General features: G+C 38.3%; 2 protein-coding genes across 4 annotated transcripts in view; one reads left to right on the top strand and one right to left on the bottom strand.

The window, feature by feature from the left end:
- LOC108607906 (voltage-dependent calcium channel subunit alpha-2/delta-3) overlaps window positions 1–19,732 on the top strand; it is a 41,022-nt gene that overhangs the window by 11,091 nt on the left and 10,199 nt on the right. For all 3 annotated transcript variants that reach the window (XM_017999018.2, XM_017999016.2, XM_017999017.2), the window contains one exon: window positions 10,020–10,130. In XM_017999018.2, coding sequence (XP_017854507.1) covers window positions 10,020–10,130 — 111 coding nt within the window. The remainder of the gene's footprint in view (window positions 1–10,019; window positions 10,131–19,732) is intronic.
- On the bottom strand, window positions 6,920–7,650 carry LOC108607908 (C-type lectin 37Da). Its single transcript, XM_017999022.2, has 2 exons — window positions 7,568–7,650; window positions 6,920–7,515 (listed from the first exon to the last, which is right to left on the bottom strand). The coding sequence occupies exons 1-2, from the start codon at window positions 7,647–7,649 to the stop codon at window positions 7,055–7,057; spliced, it is 543 nt and encodes a 180-aa protein (XP_017854511.1). The 5' UTR covers window position 7,650; the 3' UTR covers window positions 6,920–7,054.

Consider the following 19,732-nt stretch of genomic DNA (forward strand, 5'->3'; position numbering starts at 1 on the left):
GTTTACAATGCTGAACTAACATTTTATTAGTATATGTGCAATTTGTGGCATCAATGTGTATATTGTATTCAATGCATTTTGGTTAGTTGTCTACAAGTCTGCAATAAATTATTCTGTTAGATTAAGCACTCAATTTATTCTCTGACTGGCTGACAACAATATAGTTAAATTGCTTACTTAATTTCTGTTCTATAAGCGTTTACCGATGCTGCATTAAGTTGTAATTGTTCAGCTGATGAAGTCATGCGGCATTAAATCAAGCTGACAATTCAGCCGTGCCACAGTTTACTTTTGGCACACAGAATGCCAGCAGCAGTACACAAGAGTCAAATAATTTGCTAAAGCTACTTTCGCGTTTGGCTTAAAAGGAAAGTAGGAAAAAGTCGAACAAGCGCAATAAGCAAAGCGCATAGAGCAGCTTAAAGAAAAACGACGCAGCCACGCGCTGTCCCTTCTGCTTCTTCTTCTTCCTCTTTTTGGCATTTTGGCGTTAAAAAGTTTTGTATTACGTGCAAAATGAGCAAACGCTTAAATTTATTTGCATGCGAATGCGGCGAGCACAAGCGAGAGCGCAAAAAAATGTTGAAATAATAATAAAGAAATGCGCGCAGGCAATTTTTTTGTTGCTTTACAATTTCAGCTGTATTTTGACCCATATTTCATTGCACTTGGAGCAGGGCAGCAAGGCAAGGCAGATGTGCCGATAATGATGCCCACCCCCCACCAAAAAAAAAAACAGAAAAAAAGTAACAACAACAGCTCCATTGACTTCATCATCATCATCGTTAGCAGAGGCATCATCATTTGCAATATTGTCTTGTCTGTTGGCTGCTGCTGCTGCTTCTAACGTTGCGTCTCATTGCTGCGCGTTTCGTTTCGTTACGTTTCATTGCCTGTGCGCTCTATTTATTGCACGTTACGCATACGCCGCGTGGCACATAAGCCTGTCATGCCTGTCATTTGCCTACACAAATGTCTAACACTTTGTGTGCTGTCATGCCCCACAGCCTCACACACACACACACACACACACACGAACGTGCATGTGTGTGTGTCAGCTTAGCTAAGGAGCAACATTAACACCCTTGCTGTAATCCACATGTAACACAACTTGTGCTAATAGAATTCCAGCTACTAATCCTGCTCGTTTTATATCACATAAATATTGTTGCTACAATTTTGACTGATATATGCAGTTGCTAAAGTTTGTTAAATTATTGACTGGGCGTTTAAACAATTGAAATGAATTTGCGCCACGTGTAGGCGACACTCTCCTCTCTCACTCACTCAGCAACCGCCGCCGCCGCCGCCGCCATTTTGTTTGCTTGTTGTCTCTTAGGCATCGCTCGCATAGCTTCGCGTCTGCGGCACATTTGTTTTACATTTTATTATGCTACAACAAAATGGAAAAAAATTACTGCTCGTCTTCTTCTTGCTCTTCTCTTTTTTTTTTGAGTTGTTTGTGCACATATTTAAGAGTACAGTCGTCACTGGAAGTACCCAAATACCAAAAATATATTCTTCATTTGCTTTAAAACCGAATTCTTTGCCACTTCTAATTACTTGCGTTGCTAACTTTGAAAATAAATAAGTATATAATATATATTCATCAATTTTGTATGGCACTGATGCTTACTTAAATGTATTTTTTAACATTTATTTGGTTTCACAAGATCAAGCCGAAAAATGTATATCATTAAATCTTTGATTTTCTATAAATATATTTATAATTTTATTTCCATCCTTTATTATTAATTACAATTATAAATATTGAAGTTTTTAAATATATTTTTTTACTGTCATTGATTATTTTGATCCTTTAGTTGACTAACTCTCTTTTGCTCTTTGGCAGCGCTGCAATTTAATTTGCTTTAATTTCTAATTCTTTTGTTTGGTATTTTGGCTGACAGTCAATTACCCAACTAGAAATTAAATTTGATATGCAAGGGTGCGTGTATTTGTGTGTGTGCAATTATAATTGTTGGGTGTAACCCAAAATGCAAATTGTTGGCGATTTGCTTTTTAGGGCAAATTGCTAACTCAAGCAGTTCAGTTCAGAAGCTTCAACTTCAGCTTCAAGCTGTGGGTCTTGGACTTCAACTGCATCATGTGTAGGCTTTTGGTGACAAATACGCAGCGTTTGTTAAAGCTTGGGGTGAAAGCTTGAAGTCGCTGCTGGGGGTGGGGATTGGTGCGGCGCTGGTTAAAACTGTATGTTTGGCTAACTAAGTGTGTGTTTGTGTGTGTGTGTGTGTGTGTTGTGGCGGGCAGCAAAGAGACCAATCGTAAATCAAGGCATGACTAACAGAAGGACGCACTCGTGGGCGTTGGGTCCTGGGTATAACTCTCTACTTCATGGGCTGGTGGCCTTTTGTGGTGTTGAGCAGTGGAATGCATTTAAGTTGAGGCTTAAGCATTGCTGCTCCCCCCTCTCCCGGTAGCAAACAAACATATATACAAACATATATACATACTAAAGCACTTGCTGCTTGTCTATGCAAATATTTAAGTCTGCTGTTGTCATTTGCCAACGAAAATTTGGAGCATGACATAGAGTCAGGCATACACTATGCCCATACAATGGCCAAAAAATCTGAATAAAATGCAAGTTGCAGTAAAGAGCATTGCACATGCGTCTTGGCTCAGCAGCATAAAGTAAAATTAAATATTTCATTTAATCAATGGCACTAGCTAGCGAAAAGTTTGCAGAAGCTTCAGCAGTTAATTAAAATAATAAAAATACTAACATTAAGAATCTTTTCATGGTCAATAAACATTTAAATAAATTGAGTTATGCTAAATGTTTATTAATTAAATAAAATTTGTGCTAAAACGTAAATATAAATTAAACTATATATTTGTTTTTTCATTTCATTTGAAGTAATTGAAGAATAAAGTAAATACAAATTAAATATTTTTAATTATTTGTCAGTTACTTGTTGTAATTTTTTCTCAGTGTCTAGCACTTGAATGTTATTTTTAAGTGTGTTAAATTTATTGTTATTTATCAGCTTACAAATGTTGCCAATTAGAAAGCAGCTACAAAAAATAAAACGAGCGTTGCCCATTAAAACTTTTTGCCAGCACAAAAGCTGACTGCAAAAACTATTTTTAGAGAGAGAGCGAGAAAGAGAGAGAGAGAGAGAGAGAGAGAGAGTGAGAGAGAGAGAGTGAGAGAGAGTCAAAGGGAATGTGTAAGGCAAAATCAGCGCTTGAGTGCACATCGAAACACGCGCGTTTATGCTCAACATTGTTGCCAGACTAGCGAAGAAGTTGAAGGAGTTGCGTTTGCGTTGGGACGACGACAACATCTTCATTAAAATCTAATTAGCGCTGCTGCTCCTGGGCATACTTGAGGGTCTACTGCTGACTCCTGCTGAGTCCTGCAATCGTAGCGCTACCTTGAGTTTTAGCTCTCTATCTCTATCTGGCTGCATGCGTAAGCTGCTTAACTTGTGAGCTTGGGAATTTAAGCGCTGGAATGCAAGTTGCCTTGCACACCTTTCCCGTTGTCCTTGCTCCAGTTTAAGTTTCGATGCTGCCAACTGCATACGCATATGCGCCAGGCAACAGTCGGTTTGAGCCTTCGGGCAAACTCCTTGCGCAACATTTTCAAATTCCAGAGTCAACCGCAAAATGAAAAACTTTCTATGGCTGCTGCACACAGCTGCCTGCCCCCCGCCCCCTGCCACGCCTTATATTGTGTACATATTGTATATCAGTATTTTTTGTAGCTGGCAGGACACACACACACACACACACATAGAGTGGGGGTAACAAGTCGCGTATGTCCTTCAGGCGTGCATTGCATTTCGATGCTGCTGCTGCTGCTGCTGGGGAAATTGCTTTATAAAATGTTGCTATTGCATAAAAGTTGTGCGCTTTGCTTGTGGGCGTGGCCAGCAAGCTTGCTAACCGTTTTTCTTATATCCTTCTTGGCTGCTCCTTATTTTTATTGTATTTTTGCTGTGGCTGCTTGTTTGACATGCTTTTAATTTTCAATACATTTTCCATAGTTGCCTTCTATTTGATTTTGCTTTACCGCTTTTGATTTTGAAACGTTAATGGCGCTGAGTCGCCATAAATCATTTATCGTTACGCATAATGAAAACTTTATCAGCTCGCCCAGATGGCTCTCGCTCGCTATATATTGAAATTGTTTGCTTGAATTGAAAACTGCGCCAAGCAGTCCAAGTTGGCGCATTAATAATAATGATAAAAGGTGTGTGGCTAACAAATTCGTAAAGTTTTGCTCGCGATGAAATAATTTATTCGAATAGCGAGTGAATTATATTGGATAATGCTGCATGTACTCAAATGATAATTAGAATTTCTTTATTCAACTTTTTCTCAAGTGCAGGCTTTGATATTATACAATATATATTTGTATATTATATTATATATTAATTTCACCAAATAACAAACGAAGCTGTCTTAGGCTGAACTGCCTCACAAATAAAGTTATTTTTGTGATCGCAAACGTAATCGTTGACACCATGAGTTGGTCTGTATTCAATACAGTTCTCCTTATTATCTCTATTATCAGGATTCCCAATACGCCACATTCCGCCAACAATGGTTTGGCCATTTGTAAACCAAATATAGACACCTTCATGTCCTTGATCCGTGGCGGAAGTCCAAAAAATTTTTGTCAAGTTATGCTCAAGCGCATATTTATTAATAGTTTGCCATTCCTCTAACGTCTCGAACGTAACCAATTCAGCATCCATTCGCCGACAGGCATGATAGGCTTCATACCAATTTTTCTGCTCCCCCAAATCGAAGTAATAATAACCATTGGCGATCTTAACAAATGGTGCAGTGGTTAGATTAGAGATTGCAGGCACGCCTACGGAAAGAGTTGGACGATAAGTAGACAGATTGATTACTAAATTGATTACCTGGAGTTATAATCGGTTCTAGCTTATAGGCAGCACTTGTGGCTAGCACAGCGAACAGTGTCCAAATGAATTGCCCGTTCATTTTCGGATTTTGGGCTTTGGCTTGCTGCTCAGACTATTTATATGTTGCCTAAACCGGTAGACTAACCTAATTAAACATGAAATGTTTAAGGTTATTTTTAGAAAAAACAAATAGAAATGCAATAACAGATATTGTTTATGTTTAGTTTTAGAAAGAACAGATAAAAAACAAGATTGGACGCAGCCCACTTTATGATACACTTTGACTAGAGGATTGCAGTGACGCTTAGCGACTGCGTCTATATGAAAAGTTTCAAATTGTTTATCTGATGTTTGCTGCGGATACATATAAAACTGTATGTCTTCAGTTCTATAAACTCTGAACTCAGTTTTACTTGCCGCGCCTTCTTCTTTCTGTTTGCACAACATCATCATACTCTTATCCACTTTTTATAAACATGTCAAAGTGTATAACCAATTGTGCTTAGATTGCAGTGAATACAATGGAAAACAATTTGCCCATTCACATTGCCGAGTGTACGGACTATTGAGATTGTGCTGTATTTATATATAAATATATATATTTTTTTGTTTACAGTAAACTGTAGTTTATATGTTATCAGAATTTCAAAGAAATAAGAAGAAATCAGCATAAGAAATGTATTTAATGAGCTGTTAACTTAAAATGTTTAATTAAAATTTGCGAGCGTGCCACAGAAATGACGTCAACGTGAATTTCACTTTAGTTGCCACTCAATCGACTCAGTTTATCTTGTTAGCCAAGTATATATATACTTAAAAAAAAGCGCTCGGATTTCAGTGGAAAATTCGTTATTGTTTATTTCTCATTAGCAAATGTATGCAAAAAATGTATAAAAGCTTTATTACGCTTGCAATTTGATTAAAATTACTTCTTAACGTTGTCGTTATATTATATGTGAATATCGCACTTTTACCAAATAACAAACGAAGCTGTTTTGGGTTGAGCTCTCTCGCAAATAAAATTGTGTAAGGAGCCACACGGCTCGTCGTTTAAGCCAATATTAGCGCCACCCAATTTCCAGCCATATTCAATGCAATTCTCGATATTACCAGCATTATCAGGCTGCGTATTTCCCCACATGCCGCCAATCAAGGCTTGACCATTGGAAAACCAAGTGTAGACACCCTCATGACCCTGATCCGTGCCTGAAGTCCAGTAGAATCGGTTAATATTCTGCTCAAGCACATAATCATTGATGGTTTGCCATTCCTCCAAGGCTTCGAACGTAATCAATTCAGCATCCAGGCGGCGACAGGCTTGGTAGGCCTCATGCCAGTTCTTCATATCGCCCAAATCGAAGTAATAATAACCATAAGCAATCTTAACAAATGGTGCGGTGGTTAGATTTGAGTTTGACGGTACCCCTAGCAATAGAAACTTTGATCAACAGATAGATTACATTTTAATAGTTAATATACCTGCGATTATAAACGGCTCCAGCTTATAGGCGGCACTTGTGGCCAGCAGAGCGCAGAGAGTCCAAATGCAATGCATAAACATTTTGTTAAACTAATTTTTGTTGAGCTGCTGTCCAAACTATTTATATGCCGCTACTCAATAGCGAAATGAAGTGAATGGATTTATGGCAATCTGTTTTTGGTACCACATTTATAATACTGCGTTGATTGTGCAACAGTAAGAGCTCGATAATATGAAAAGTGGCGACAAGAATAGAATATTTTTTCATATTTATTTATGTGCAGCTAAAGTATAAAATAAAATTGTATTAGAGTACCAACTAGAATGGAATTAAACGCGGAATTTGCTTAAAAATGCTTTTAGGTCTGAGCAGAAAACCAATTGAATAAAAGTATGAATATCAAAGTAAATGAAAAGTGCTGTTTATTTTATAATATAGTAGAATTTACAATATACTCTCTACGAATTTCTTTCATTGACATTGTTTTAAAGCAATTCGTAGAAACTATTCCATCTATCGAGCTGGTACTGTAGATATAAATAATTGTGGCTTTTATAATAAAAGCCATGTGCAAAGTATAACAAAACAAAAAGTTTTTATTGCTTATATGCATCTGCAAATATTACTTATGTGCTTTTCTAAATCACTTAATGTTGATAGCCGTCAATTCTACCAAATTACGAACGAAGCTGTTTTAGGCTTAGCTGCTTCGCAAATAAAATTGGTTTGATAATTGTTACCACATGGACGATCATTGAGTCCAATACCGGATTTACCCATAATCCAACCATATTCAATACAATTCTCGGTATTGCCGGCATTATCAGGCTGCGCATTGCCCCACATGCCGCCAATCAAGGCTTGACCATTGGAAAACCAAGTGTATACACCCTCACGACCCTGATCCGTGCCTGAAGTCCAATACAAACGTTTTATATTCTGCTCAAACACATATTCGCTGATGGTTTGCCATTCCTCTAAAGTCTCGAACGTAAGTAATTCTGCATCCATGCGGCGACAGGCTTGGTAGGCCTCAAACCAGTTCTTCTTCTCGCCCAAATCGAAGTAATAGTAACCATTGGCGATCTTAACAAATGGTGCAGTGGTTAGATTAGAGATTGCTGGTGCTCCTAAGCATCAAGCATTAATTAATGGAGGAATGCAAATTTTAATGGCTCGTACCTGCGCTTATAAGCGGTTCCAGTTTAAAGGCGGCACTTGTGGCCAGCAAAGCGGCAAGAGTCCAAATGTAGTGTCCGAGCATTTTGTTGAGACTAGATGGGATTTGGCTTGCTGGTCAGACTATTTATATGGACATAAACTTATGGCAAACGAATTTTAGTGGCTCATTAATTTTGTTTTATTGGCTGTTAATGATATATTTATAATTCCTATACCATATGGGCACAAATTGTTATAGGCAGCTACCAAATGTATAAGAAGTAAATTTGTTGCGCGTTTTGTGCTGCTTGTAGCCGCTGTAACTTTTAGTTGACATTGGCGTAGCTTAAATTTGAAAATTAACTTTTCTAAATTGTTTACTTAGACGCTGAAACTTTCATTCCATTGACTTTGTCTACATGTGCTCTCTTGGAAATCACTTTGCTGCTTAATGTGTCTAATTAAATTTCACATGCCGTTGCACAGCAGACAGCGAACGCTCTCTCGCTCACACTTACTCACTCTCAATCTCTCTCGTTCGCTACACACTGAGCGACGCTGCTGACTGTTGCGAGACACGCATTTAGTGGCCATGGTTAATGGCTGACACATTTTGCCTTTGCTTTTGATTTGCAATAAGAGTGCGAAAGAGAGTGAGAGCGAGAAAAAAATAGCATCTCATTTCGAGGCATCATCATCTTTTCATTGAACGTGTCGTCATTTGTTTTAATGGTTCGAAGGCGTTGAGCGAAATGTTTATTTTCATGCGCAAAAGATTTTGATGAGTTTTTTGCTCTCGGTGTGCTGAAATGAAAAGTGTTGCATACTTTGCAGGCGCTAGCATAATGTAGCCGCCATGTTAGCCGAGGCCAAATGCATTTTATGACCGTTTTTTTTTCTTCTATTCATTGTCATTCAAGCCAATTAGCTGTCGAGGCGTGGCTACTTGCTCAACTTTCTTCTTCTTCCTTTTATTTTTGGGCATTCATAATTGTCACTTTTCAAACAAAACTGTCAGTTAAATTATATTTTTCGTCGCCCAAGCATTTGTCGCATTTGTAATCTCATCAACGTCGTGAAGCATATTTTCACAGATTTTTTTTTACATATTTATGTATATGTGTGTGTGCTTGTGTGTAGATGTTAGCTGCGAATTAATTAGAAAACTTTTCTTAACTGATTCAGTGCCAGTAACAGCAGCAGCAGCAGCCACTGAGACACTGAGACCGCCTTCAAAAGCGTATTCTCCTAGCAGCTGTTATACACACACACACACACAGCACACATACATATGTTTGTATATAAGCCACAGTCAGTGCAAACATTTGCGGTTCGAGCCAAAATTCCGCTTTGTGTGCGTGTGTTCCTCTCACTCCCACCTCTCTCTCTCTCTCTTGCTCTTGCTCTTAGTCTGTGTTGTACCACAAAACTACAACTGCATGGAAAAGTCTTTGAGGCATTCATTAGTTGGCTGAAGAAAATGTCAGTGCTTAAATCTACACGCATACACATGCACCAAGCTCTGTGTGTGTGTGTGTGTGTGTGCGTTTGGTCTGCAGCTAAAATAAAAGTAGAGCAAATGCATTTGAAAAGCGCTGCTGCTTGTGTTTGTTAAAAAGTCTCATAAATTCAATCAGACCATTAAGATAAGTTTCAAACGTAAGTGTATGAGAGCAGGTAGAACTTTCGACAGAGCTGCAGCTCAGAAAAATGTAAGTTAACAGCTTGGCAAATGAAATTCTTAAATTTGAATTTTCTTCTCAATACATATTTTATGTAATTATTATAATAATAATTTTATTAGCTGTAATGTGGTTGTCGCTCTTATTAAATACTATTTCTTAATAAATATTTATTGTTATGCTATATGTTGCTTGCATATATTTAACGTATTTTTCTTATACTTTACTTTTTATTTACTGAAATATGTGCGCGTATAAAATCTTATGCTTCTTTCATAACAGTTTCTTTCTTAAAAACTCTAGCAGTGCCTTTAGGCATGCATATTTATGCCTTCATTTTCTAAAAAAAAAAACTTTAGATTTTATGTTTATAGCATTTTGCGTAATAAATTGCCAAGTGCCTGAGGCTAAAGCAAAACTTTTAGCGACTGTCGGCGGCAGCGTTCGCTTGAGATGGCGCACAAACTAAAAAGTAATTGGTGTAACAAACCGCACGCGCAGCCAATGAAAATCTTATTAAATTAATAAGCTACATTAAAATCAATTTGATGGCAATTTAAGCGTCGCGTCTGACTCAAGCTCAAGAATTTTATGCGAAGAACATAAAGCGAGCGAGTGAGCGAGTGAGCAAATGCAAAAGTTTTATAACCTTAACCACACAGCAACAACACCAACAGCAACCGAAAGACCGCTGTACGACGTTGTTTGGGGTGTAAACATAAATTTCATAGTTTATTGTTAGCCAAGCCAAGCCCAAATTACTGACAATTTTCTTTTTGTATCATTTGCAGCGCTTTAAGGACAGCGACGTTGAAGTGAAACGAAAGGACGGCATCATATTGCTGCGTGAATTAGCCGCCGAGGTGAAGAACTTTATGGATTTCAAGCGTAACGCTGTTATGGTGAGTGCCCCGACAATCATATACACCCACCACAACCCCCCCACCCAGTCATTCGTAAGTGCCTACAATTGACAAGTGGTTCAATAGCTCAAAGCGCACGCGACAAACTCGAAAATTTAAGAACGACAGACGCACACACACACACATACAGACAGAGCAGAAAACAATAACAAGAAGACATCTCGCAGTGGGACACTCGCGTAAAGTGGAAAACAATAAATTGCCGTGGGGGCCCAAAACAGTGCATCAACAACAGCAACAACAACAATGAGACTGTGCGCTTGGACACTAAGGGTGTCGACAAATTGAAATTAAAGTGCGCCTTGCCACAAGGACAAGTTTTTTTGATGGCGCCCGCAGCTGCCGTTGCTTGCTGCCTGCCCAGCGTCATTGCCAATTGTCAGCTCTTGCTCTGGGCTCGGTTCGGTTTGTTGCCAGCTGTCAGTGGTTGGCCACTGTCTTCAGCTTTCCATCTTTACAGTTGTGGGGCCCAGCTGCAGCCTGAGAGGATGAACGAACCTTTGCGGTGTTGCGGTCCGTGTCCTGTGGCTCTTTGTGGCTTTGGCCAGAGTTCTGCGCGCACATTTGCCGTATCAATAGACTTCTCGTCCACTTCGTTTGTGGATAATTCGCTGCAGGCCCTGTGTTTGCTACAGTGGGGCTGAAGCTAATATAAGCATGTTAATAATATAACATTCAACTGTTGAGTCGTTAACATTAAATATCGATTTTTCGTAAGTGTGTATAAGTACTCAAAATGTTACGGTTAACCTATTAACATAAATTTCTGCATAAATGAAGCTGTTAATTGATCTCTTGATTTTCTGTTAATAACATTAGCTGCTGCTGTTAGCCAGTTTAAATGTTAAGCTCACTTTTCACTTTTTCTTGCCCATTTGCGCTTTTACTATTTGCTGCTATTACTTCCAACTTGCAATTACATTTATCGCTTTAAATGTTGTTTGATTGATTGACAAAGTACTTTTAGCTACCAGTGTAGCCTAAAGTTGCGCGTGTGTGTGTTTGCGCTTCCCTTTTCGCATCCCTTTTCATCATTGTGCAGTCAATTTGTTGCCCATTTTGTCTGTCAGCTCAGTGTCAAGCATTTATTTGCTAAATGGCTGTCGCCAATTATTTTCGTTATGCGGACAAAAACAAGAAAAAAACACATTTCAATTTAATTATGAAAGTTTACCGAATTTATTTATAAACAAACACGTACAAGCATCATTAATAATGCGACGTAAAAACAATTAAATGCTATAATCAAGGCATAAGGGCAACTTTTACTTACACACAAACATTTATACATATACATATTGACCGCATGTGCATATTATATTCATGTCAGGAGCCACAACTATTTGAGTGGGTGTGTGTGTGTTTGTATGTACATAAATAATTTTTTATGATTTCCGCAAAATATCGATTAAAATTTGTGTTCTTTTTGTGGGTTTATTTGGCGGACACTCTTGATGCTACTTCCGCTCCTTATGGCCAATCCGAATATCAAAGCCAACACACACACACAGAGAGATATATTTGTATGTGTGGCACAGCTGCCGCTGGTCGTTCGTTTGCGGTGCTGCTGCTGTCCGGAAGTTTGGCCCTGACGCAAAACGCATACGAAGCACCATTAATTAAAAATCAACCCACACGAACAACAACAAAGCAAACAAAGGCTAGACCAGCAGATACCGCTTAAAAAAATGCTAACAATATTTCAGTTATTAAAAATAAAAAGGCACATCGATAGCTACGTTTAGCCATAAATCAGTTTGATTATGATTATGACAATCAAAGTCTAAAAGTGAGCAACAATAATTTCATTGTTGTTTTCACACACACACATATACACAGCAGCTTGAAGTTCAACGAGCTGCAAAAGTGCCACACACACGTGACCACGCCCACTGATATGTAAGCTGCGCAAAGCAAACGCAGATTGTGCCTTTAGCTTGTAGTTTGCCTTTTAAGATTGCCTTTTTTTTTGGTTGTGTATTTTTGCATACGTTGGCTTAAGTTTCAAAGACAACATGGCGTATACGCAATTTTGACTTTGCCTGCCAGCCAGTTTAGTAGGCAACAGCAACAGCCACAGCTAACCCAAGCCCACAGACACGCTTATTCTTGTTGTTGTTGCTATTTGTGCGCTTGACTTTGGAGCCAGTGCTTTTATTTATTTATTATTATTCCCACTCTCTCTCTCTCTCTCTCGCGTTTTTTGCTTACTTTTTGTCATATTCTTTTGTGGTTTAAGTGACCTTTTGTATGGCATACTCTGTGCTGTCTGGGCCAACATTGTATTGTAGTTTTTGTTATTGTTATGCCCACAAAGCACACACTTAGTGCTATATACGTTGCATCTTATGCTCTAATCACAAGTAATTGTTATGAGTTTTAATTAAAATTTACATTTGAATTAGCGGCTTCACTTAGCTTGTGTAAATATGTATAAAGCACTTGAAGTTATTGAGGGAAAAATAACTGCGTGGCTAGCTAAGATTGCATAACTGGGAATTTATTTGCTGAATAAATATAGTTATGCGCATATAAACATTGTTTATTGCAATGATTGTCTTTTCCCTCAAGTGTAAAGGTGAAGCAGTTGGCAGTTGAAGCGAACTTTAATTAATTAACAATATAGAAATATAAAACAACTCGCTATATAATAAATATGTTCAAGTATTTGGTTAAATACATTTCTAAACTATTCTTAATGAAACGTAATTTGTCAATTACTGACCTCAAACAATATTAATCTTTAGTAAATTTTATTTACTAAACGACAAATTTTCATATAAGCTGAACTTTGTGAAATTTAATCATGCAGCAACCTAAACCGGAATTTCCGTAAAACAAGTTCTGATTGCAAGACAAAACTAGCTTAGTATTATTTATAGTTTATACTAAGCAATTGCGCATTAAACGCTTACACTGCAGTTGCGAGCATAAATAAAACGCAAATATAAATAATTTTAAGCGTTGACTGTTCTCAATATTGTGCTCAGTGTAGCACATAGTGGCAGCAAGAGATATGACAAGTAGCTTCTGATTAAATATATTCATTTAAAATATGCTGGGAATCTCCCTCATATTACGCTGGGGGCTCAAATGCACGCACATACTATAGACTCTGAACTGTTTGTATATAATAATGCCCGCTGGCTAAGCTGACTTCACTGGCAGTCGCAGCGGACACTTCAAGCGCTTAAGATCAGTCTAAAGCAAACAAGGCAGAAACAAAACGAAAATGTTTAACCAACTATTGGCTCTGTTGCTGCTTAGCTGTTGCCTAATCTGCGCCTGGGCAGCGCCAGCTTGCAACGAGGGTTTCTACAGTCGCAAGGGCGATTTGATCATCGATCTGAATAACTTGGACACGCTTTTCAACTGTGTGCAGCGGCAGCATCGCAATCGTGGATAACTTATAGTAGCTTTAAACTAATGTGTGTGTGTGTGGTCGTGTTGTCTTAGCATAAAAAATAAAAATATTAATTTTATAAAGTGAAATCAATTGCATGTTTACCTTTGAGCTTATGCAGGCTGCCATTGGCTGATAACATAAATTGGGGCTATCGCCAAATCGATGCATTAAATCGTTGCAAATGTGCGTCTAATCGGCAAAGGCAATCCAATAATTAGTGAGTGCGCTGTAGACACGTTATAAATCTATTTGTCAACAAACAAACACAGACCCGGACGGATGAACAGACGGACACATTTAACTGACCCACAAAGCAGGCTTTGTCAATGTCGCGTATGCGTGATATTATTAAACACCCCACAAGCGCCCGCACAATTGACTAACGCATAACGTTAGTCGGCAAATAGTGACAGGTGAATATATATATATATATATATATATATATATATATATATATATATATATATATATATATGCATATATAGTCAGCTAGGTTGAGTGCTTTTAATCGCAACAGCACAAATTTAATTGCAGTTATGCATTCAAATGTAGTTTTTAATAAAATTATATAGCTGACTGCTAACAAATCGAAACGATTTAACTAAAATGTTGCATGTAAATTATAAATGATAACACAGATTCTAGAGTGCAGCCAACTGATTAACACTGATTGCTGTTTATATTTCGCTCAGTGCACTTGTATCAATAACAAATGAAATTTGAGTATATTCGTTTGTTGGGTGCTGGGAATCTCCCTCTTATATGATTACGCTGCCCTGGGGTCAAATTTGCGCGCTTACTAAGTATATAATATTTGCATATAATAATGCACGGCCCGCTAAGGCATAAATCAGTATCAACCGGCACTTCCATCGCTTAGCAAGTCACAAACAAAGCAAAAATGCTAAGCCAACAACTCTTCTTGGCTTTGTTGCTGCTCAGCTGTTGCTCAATCTTCGCTTGGGCAGCGCCAGCTTGCAACGAAGGATTCTACAAGCGCAATGATGATTTAATCATCGATCTGAATAATTTGGATACCTTTTTCAATTGCGTAGAACAGCAGCATCAAAATATGGGATAATTTCCACTGGTTAATTGCCAATTAAAATCATTAAAAATAAAAATGTGTATACAATATGAAAAATGCAAGTAATTAAGCTTTTATTGTTGCGGCCTATAGCATATAAAAATGTTATTTTAAAAAGTATTTTAGTTAAGCTTAATGTGGTGTGTAAATTTCTCTCAATGCACTTGTATCAATAACAAATCAAATTTGTGTATATTCGTTTGTTGTGTGCTGGGAATCTCCCTCTTATATGATTATGCTGCCCTCAGGGTCAATTTTGTATATAATATTTGTATATAATAATGCATGGCCCGCTAAGGCCTAAATCAGTATCAACCGGCACTTCCATCGCTTAACAAGTCACAAACAAAGCAAAAATGCTAAACCATCAACTCTTCTTGGCTTTGTTGCTGCTCAGCTGCTGCTTAATCTCAGCTTGGGCAGCGCCAGCTTGCGGTTTCTACGATCGCAATGGCGGCATAATAATGGATCTGAATTTGCTGGATGAGCTTTTTAGATGCCTGGAGCAGCATTATCAAAGTATGGGATAATTGTCAATTAAAATCATTAAAAATAAAAAAGCTTTTATTGTTGCGGTTTATAGAATATAAAAATTGTATTTTAAAACGTATTTTAATTATGATTAATGTAGTGTATAAAGTGTAAAGAGCTGCCAAGAATTAGTTTTCATTTGATTTCGTTTCTTACACATTTCAAATATTAAACCTTTTAAACTTAAATTCATGCCGCCAGCAAATATATATTTTAGCTTGGGCATAAACAATGCTTTAACGTACAGTTTGGTTTTTACAATTGTTTTGCAACTGCGTGCGGCCAGTCGAGGCCTCACAGACAATTTGCACTCATGTCGAACATGAAAAATAATGAAAAATGAAACGATTCGTGCGTGGCACATTCAACCGCTGCACAGCCACACGCCCATGCCCACACCCACACACATACACAGCACAGTAGTAGCAGCAGTAGCAAGAGCATCATCATCGTTGGCACTGTCATTATTATGATGATGCGCTTCGGCACCTGCAGGAGCTGCCTTTGTCTGTTGGTGGCATTAAAATGCTAATTGCCTGTAAACATAAAGGTAGCTGGTAGACACACACACATACTCACAAACACATATATGCATACATAGACAATTGCATTCTCATACTCTTTGATTAGTTGTCAATTTGGTTGGCGTCATACGCAGCGTATGCGTAATTTTTGATGTGCCTGTCCAACATTTTCTCTATGACTTGCTGTCAATTTTCCGCTATAGTTAAGTAATGCCTGCCTCACTAATAGTTGCCACACCCCCCCAACCCCCCACTAGAAGTGTTCACTGTTGCTGACAGGCTTTATTTGCGTTAAGTTGAAAGTTTAAATTGACTTTAAAATTGCATTTAATGGCAAAAAGCTTTGCAATTTTGCACACCATTTTTTGTTGTTGCATTTGTTGTTGTTGCTGTTGCTGCTGCTGCTGTTTTGCTCTTTGCTTTTTTATCAAAGCAGCAAACCTCGAAACGTTTACCCAGTCCTCCTGCCCACGCCAGCTCCGCTCCGCTGTCATGCTGTGTCTCTTTTGCTTTGCTTCGTTGCTTGGCTACACGTCATCGTCCTTGTTGCTGCTGCTCCTGCTGCTGCTGCTGTTGACTCCTTTGCTATAATGCCACTTGCACTTTGACGTTGACATTGTGAGCGGCTTCTCGCTCTCTCTCTCTCTCTCCATCTCTCTATATATATTCGTGTGTATTGAAAGACTGGGTCTGCATTTCTTAAATAGAAACATGGCAACGCCTAGCAAATGTCTTCACACTAAAAGCATTTGGCCCTAAAACCCCAAGCAGGCAACGAGACCGAAACCAAACCCAACCAACTCTCCCATGGGCCATTCAGCCTCATTCAACAATGTCCAATGTTGACATTCTGCTGCGCTGATTGTTGATTTTATATATGTATGTGTGTTTGTTTGTATGTGCTGTGCACATAAATATTCGCATGGCATGTGCCAAGTGGGCGTGGCCTTCGGTGCAATCAGCCAGTAAATATTGGCAAATGCAAATGTAATTGGCTCGCAGTATTTATTAAGTATATAAATACTTATACAATTCTAATATTAGCATTGGCCCATCTTGTATGCAATAAACAGAGTAAACAAATTACATTTGTTCTTACTCCGTAGCTATTGCTAATTATCGCTCAGTAAATTAAGCTTCGTTCACTTGTTTAGCGCTGAGAAGAAATGCGATTCAGTTGCATTGCTTTATTTTAATTGAAGCCTGAACAAAATGTATTTATTTATATTGCGATAGAGCGTTAGATTGAATAAGCAAAGATTATAGACATAGTTTTATTACTTTAGTTTTATTTTTATACTTTAGTTATACATATATATTAAACTTAATTATAACCATAGAAAGAACATTTACGTTAGGTGTGCACCACAGTCCAGAATCAAATTCAAGCTCTGAATTCAAGCAAATAAATTTCGGCTCTGAGCGTTTTCAATCGATAAAGTTATTCAATCTTTTATTGGATTCTCTGTTCTCTCACCTCTGTTCTTAGTCGAAGCAGCATAGAAACAAAGATCGCACCTGAGGTTAAGCAAAGTCTCTCCAGCTAGTGGTCTCTAGATTTTGGTTCAAGTGTATGCGTTATCTTTAAATAAATCAAAGCTTTAGTATGGGTAAGCGCAGTCTTTAAATAAGTGAAATATTTGGGTAAGCCCAGTCGGCGGCCAGAGTTCAAGGTTTAACTTTTAAAATAAGTGACAGTGCTTAGCCGCAGCCTTAAAATATATGAGTTCACTTAATACAGCCACCTATGGATTGCTTATAAGTAAAATATGTTAGCTAATCCTTTGCCAAAAGTTCATCATACTGGGGGCCACAATTGTGCGCGCCGTTACAAAGAAAAACAGAGCAGAAGAAATGCACACAAAGCTTATTTTTCATTGCATAATCTTGAAAGCCGCAGGGCGAGTTTAGTTAGATTTTGAGCAAACATGCAGAGACTGCATAAAAACACAAAACGCGCTCTGCCCTTCCCTCTCTCTCTCTCTCTCTCTGTCTAACTCTCATGCCACTATTTTCTTTTCAAATGCGTTAATAATCCTTAAGGTAAACCACATGAACTGTGAACGTGTCGCAGCAGCAGCTTTAGCTGTTGTCTGTCTGTCTGTTCTTAGTAACAGAGCTTAGTCACAGTCACAGTTTTAGTTGCAGCTTTATCACGTTTTATACCCATTGACATTTTTATAAAAAATGGTATTATGAACTTGTGCAAATGTATGTAACAGGGAGAAGGAGGCGTGGCAGACCTCAGAAGGTATATATAGTCTTGATCAGCAAGACAAACTGAGTCGATGTAACCATGTCCGTCTGTCCGTCCGCTGACGCGTCATACAAACGTCGCTGCCGACGCAGGCGGTAGCAAGTAGCTAAAAAAAGGAATAATCGATATTTAAAGCCAATTCGAAGCGCTGTGTGCGAATCTCCGAACTTTTAAGTGAACACAATTTTGTTTGTTAAATCAATTCGTATTATTCGGCAATATTTTATAATCACTCAATTGATTATTTATTATTTTCACATGCTGCATACATAGGGGACTCGCAAATAAAATATTCTATACTATCGCATGGCATATCGTTCATTTTAAACTGTTTGCCACTTGCCTCCCTGAAAGTTAAATCAACACAATTCTCTCCGTTATTAGCAAAATTGTTTGGTTCATATATATGCCAGTCTAGGAACTTCGGTTTCATTCCCGTTGTCAGCGATATGAATTCGCCCTCCTTGCTCTTGTTTATATCCACCCAGTAGTCGTTTGAACTCCTGAGCTTGGCCCTCACAAGGTTTAGCTCATTGAGGCTCTCCAGGTGGATCAAATGGGACCCAAGCTCATGGCATTTAAGCGCTGCGGCGGACCAATTCACCTTCTGACTTTCTTCAATGTAATAATACTTGTTGCCAAGTTTCTGGAACGGCGTGCTGCACTTTGCCTGCTCCATAACCTTCTTTGGTTTCGCTAACTCTTCCTTGTGCTCAAAGTCATTAACCTTGTCTCTATGCTGCTCAACAGCAGCAAAAGTAATGTTGCAGCTCTGCCAGCGCTCTTCCAGTACACGAATATGCTCCACCATAGGCTTGCAGATCTTAGAGCAGTGGCTGTCACAGTCCTTGTCATTAGTTATAGTTAGCTAAAGAAAGAGCTCATAGTTTTTTATTGCTCGTTAACTCAAATAATTCACTACGTACTGTGGCAGCCAATAATCCTTTGAAGGCCAGCACTAAGAGCACTTGGAATAAATATTTCTGCTGCATTCTGTTGCTAAAACTGCAAAAAAAACTGAGCTGCAAATATTAATAGCTAATGCTTGGCTAATCTCATTAATGCAGCATAGCAAACGATATTTTTACAAAATATCAAAGGCACCAAGAGTTGCTACAGCCCGTTCCAGTTTGATCATTATTTGAAAAAAAAATTAATGAGATATTATTTCTATTATATTCTGTAATTTAATTTGAACACGAGTCAAATTGCATTGCAAATGGCCAGGCAAACTAATTGCCAAACATAAATCAACAGCAAGTAACTGGAAAAGTAATGTCCGAAATTCGAAGCCAATTCGAAGCGCTGAGTGCGAATCTTCGGGCCTTCAAGTGAACACAATTTTATTTGTTATTTCAATTCGTTTTATTCCGCAATAGTTTATTATCACTCAGTTCACTGTTTTTTATTATGACATGCTGCATACATAGGGGACTCGCATATAAAATATTTTTTAAAATCACATTTCGTATCGTTCATTTTAAACTTTTTGTCAGTTACATCCCTGACCATTAGAGAAACACAATGCTCATCTTTCATTTTATTGTCTGGTTCACCTTCATGCCAGTCTTGGAACTTCGGTTTTACTCCCGTTGTCAGCGATATGAATTCGCCCTCCTTGCTCAAATCGTTCATATCCACCCAGTAGAAGACTGAGCTTCTGAGCTCGCCGCTCACAAGTTTTAGCTCATTGAGGCTCTCCAGTTTGACCAAATGGGACCCAAGCTCATGGCATCTGTGCGCAGCGGCGAACCAATTCATTTGCTCTCTCTCTTC

The sequence above is a fragment of the Drosophila busckii genome, chromosome 2L (genome assembly GCF_011750605.1).
Source record: "Drosophila busckii strain San Diego stock center, stock number 13000-0081.31 chromosome 2L, ASM1175060v1, whole genome shotgun sequence".
Taxonomy (NCBI): Eukaryota; Metazoa; Arthropoda; class Insecta; order Diptera; family Drosophilidae; genus Drosophila; species Drosophila busckii.

What these genes read in the sequence shown, in the direction of transcription:
- LOC108607908 (XM_017999022.2), bottom strand. Translation starts at nt 7,649, where the DNA reads ATGCTCGGACACTACATTTGGACTCTTGCCGCTTTGCTGGCCACAAGT. An exon ending in GGAACCGCTTATAAGCGCAG is followed by an intron (nt 7,516 to 7,567) that starts GTACGAGCCATT and finishes CTTGATGCTTAG; the next exon opens with GAGCACCAGCAATCTCTAAT.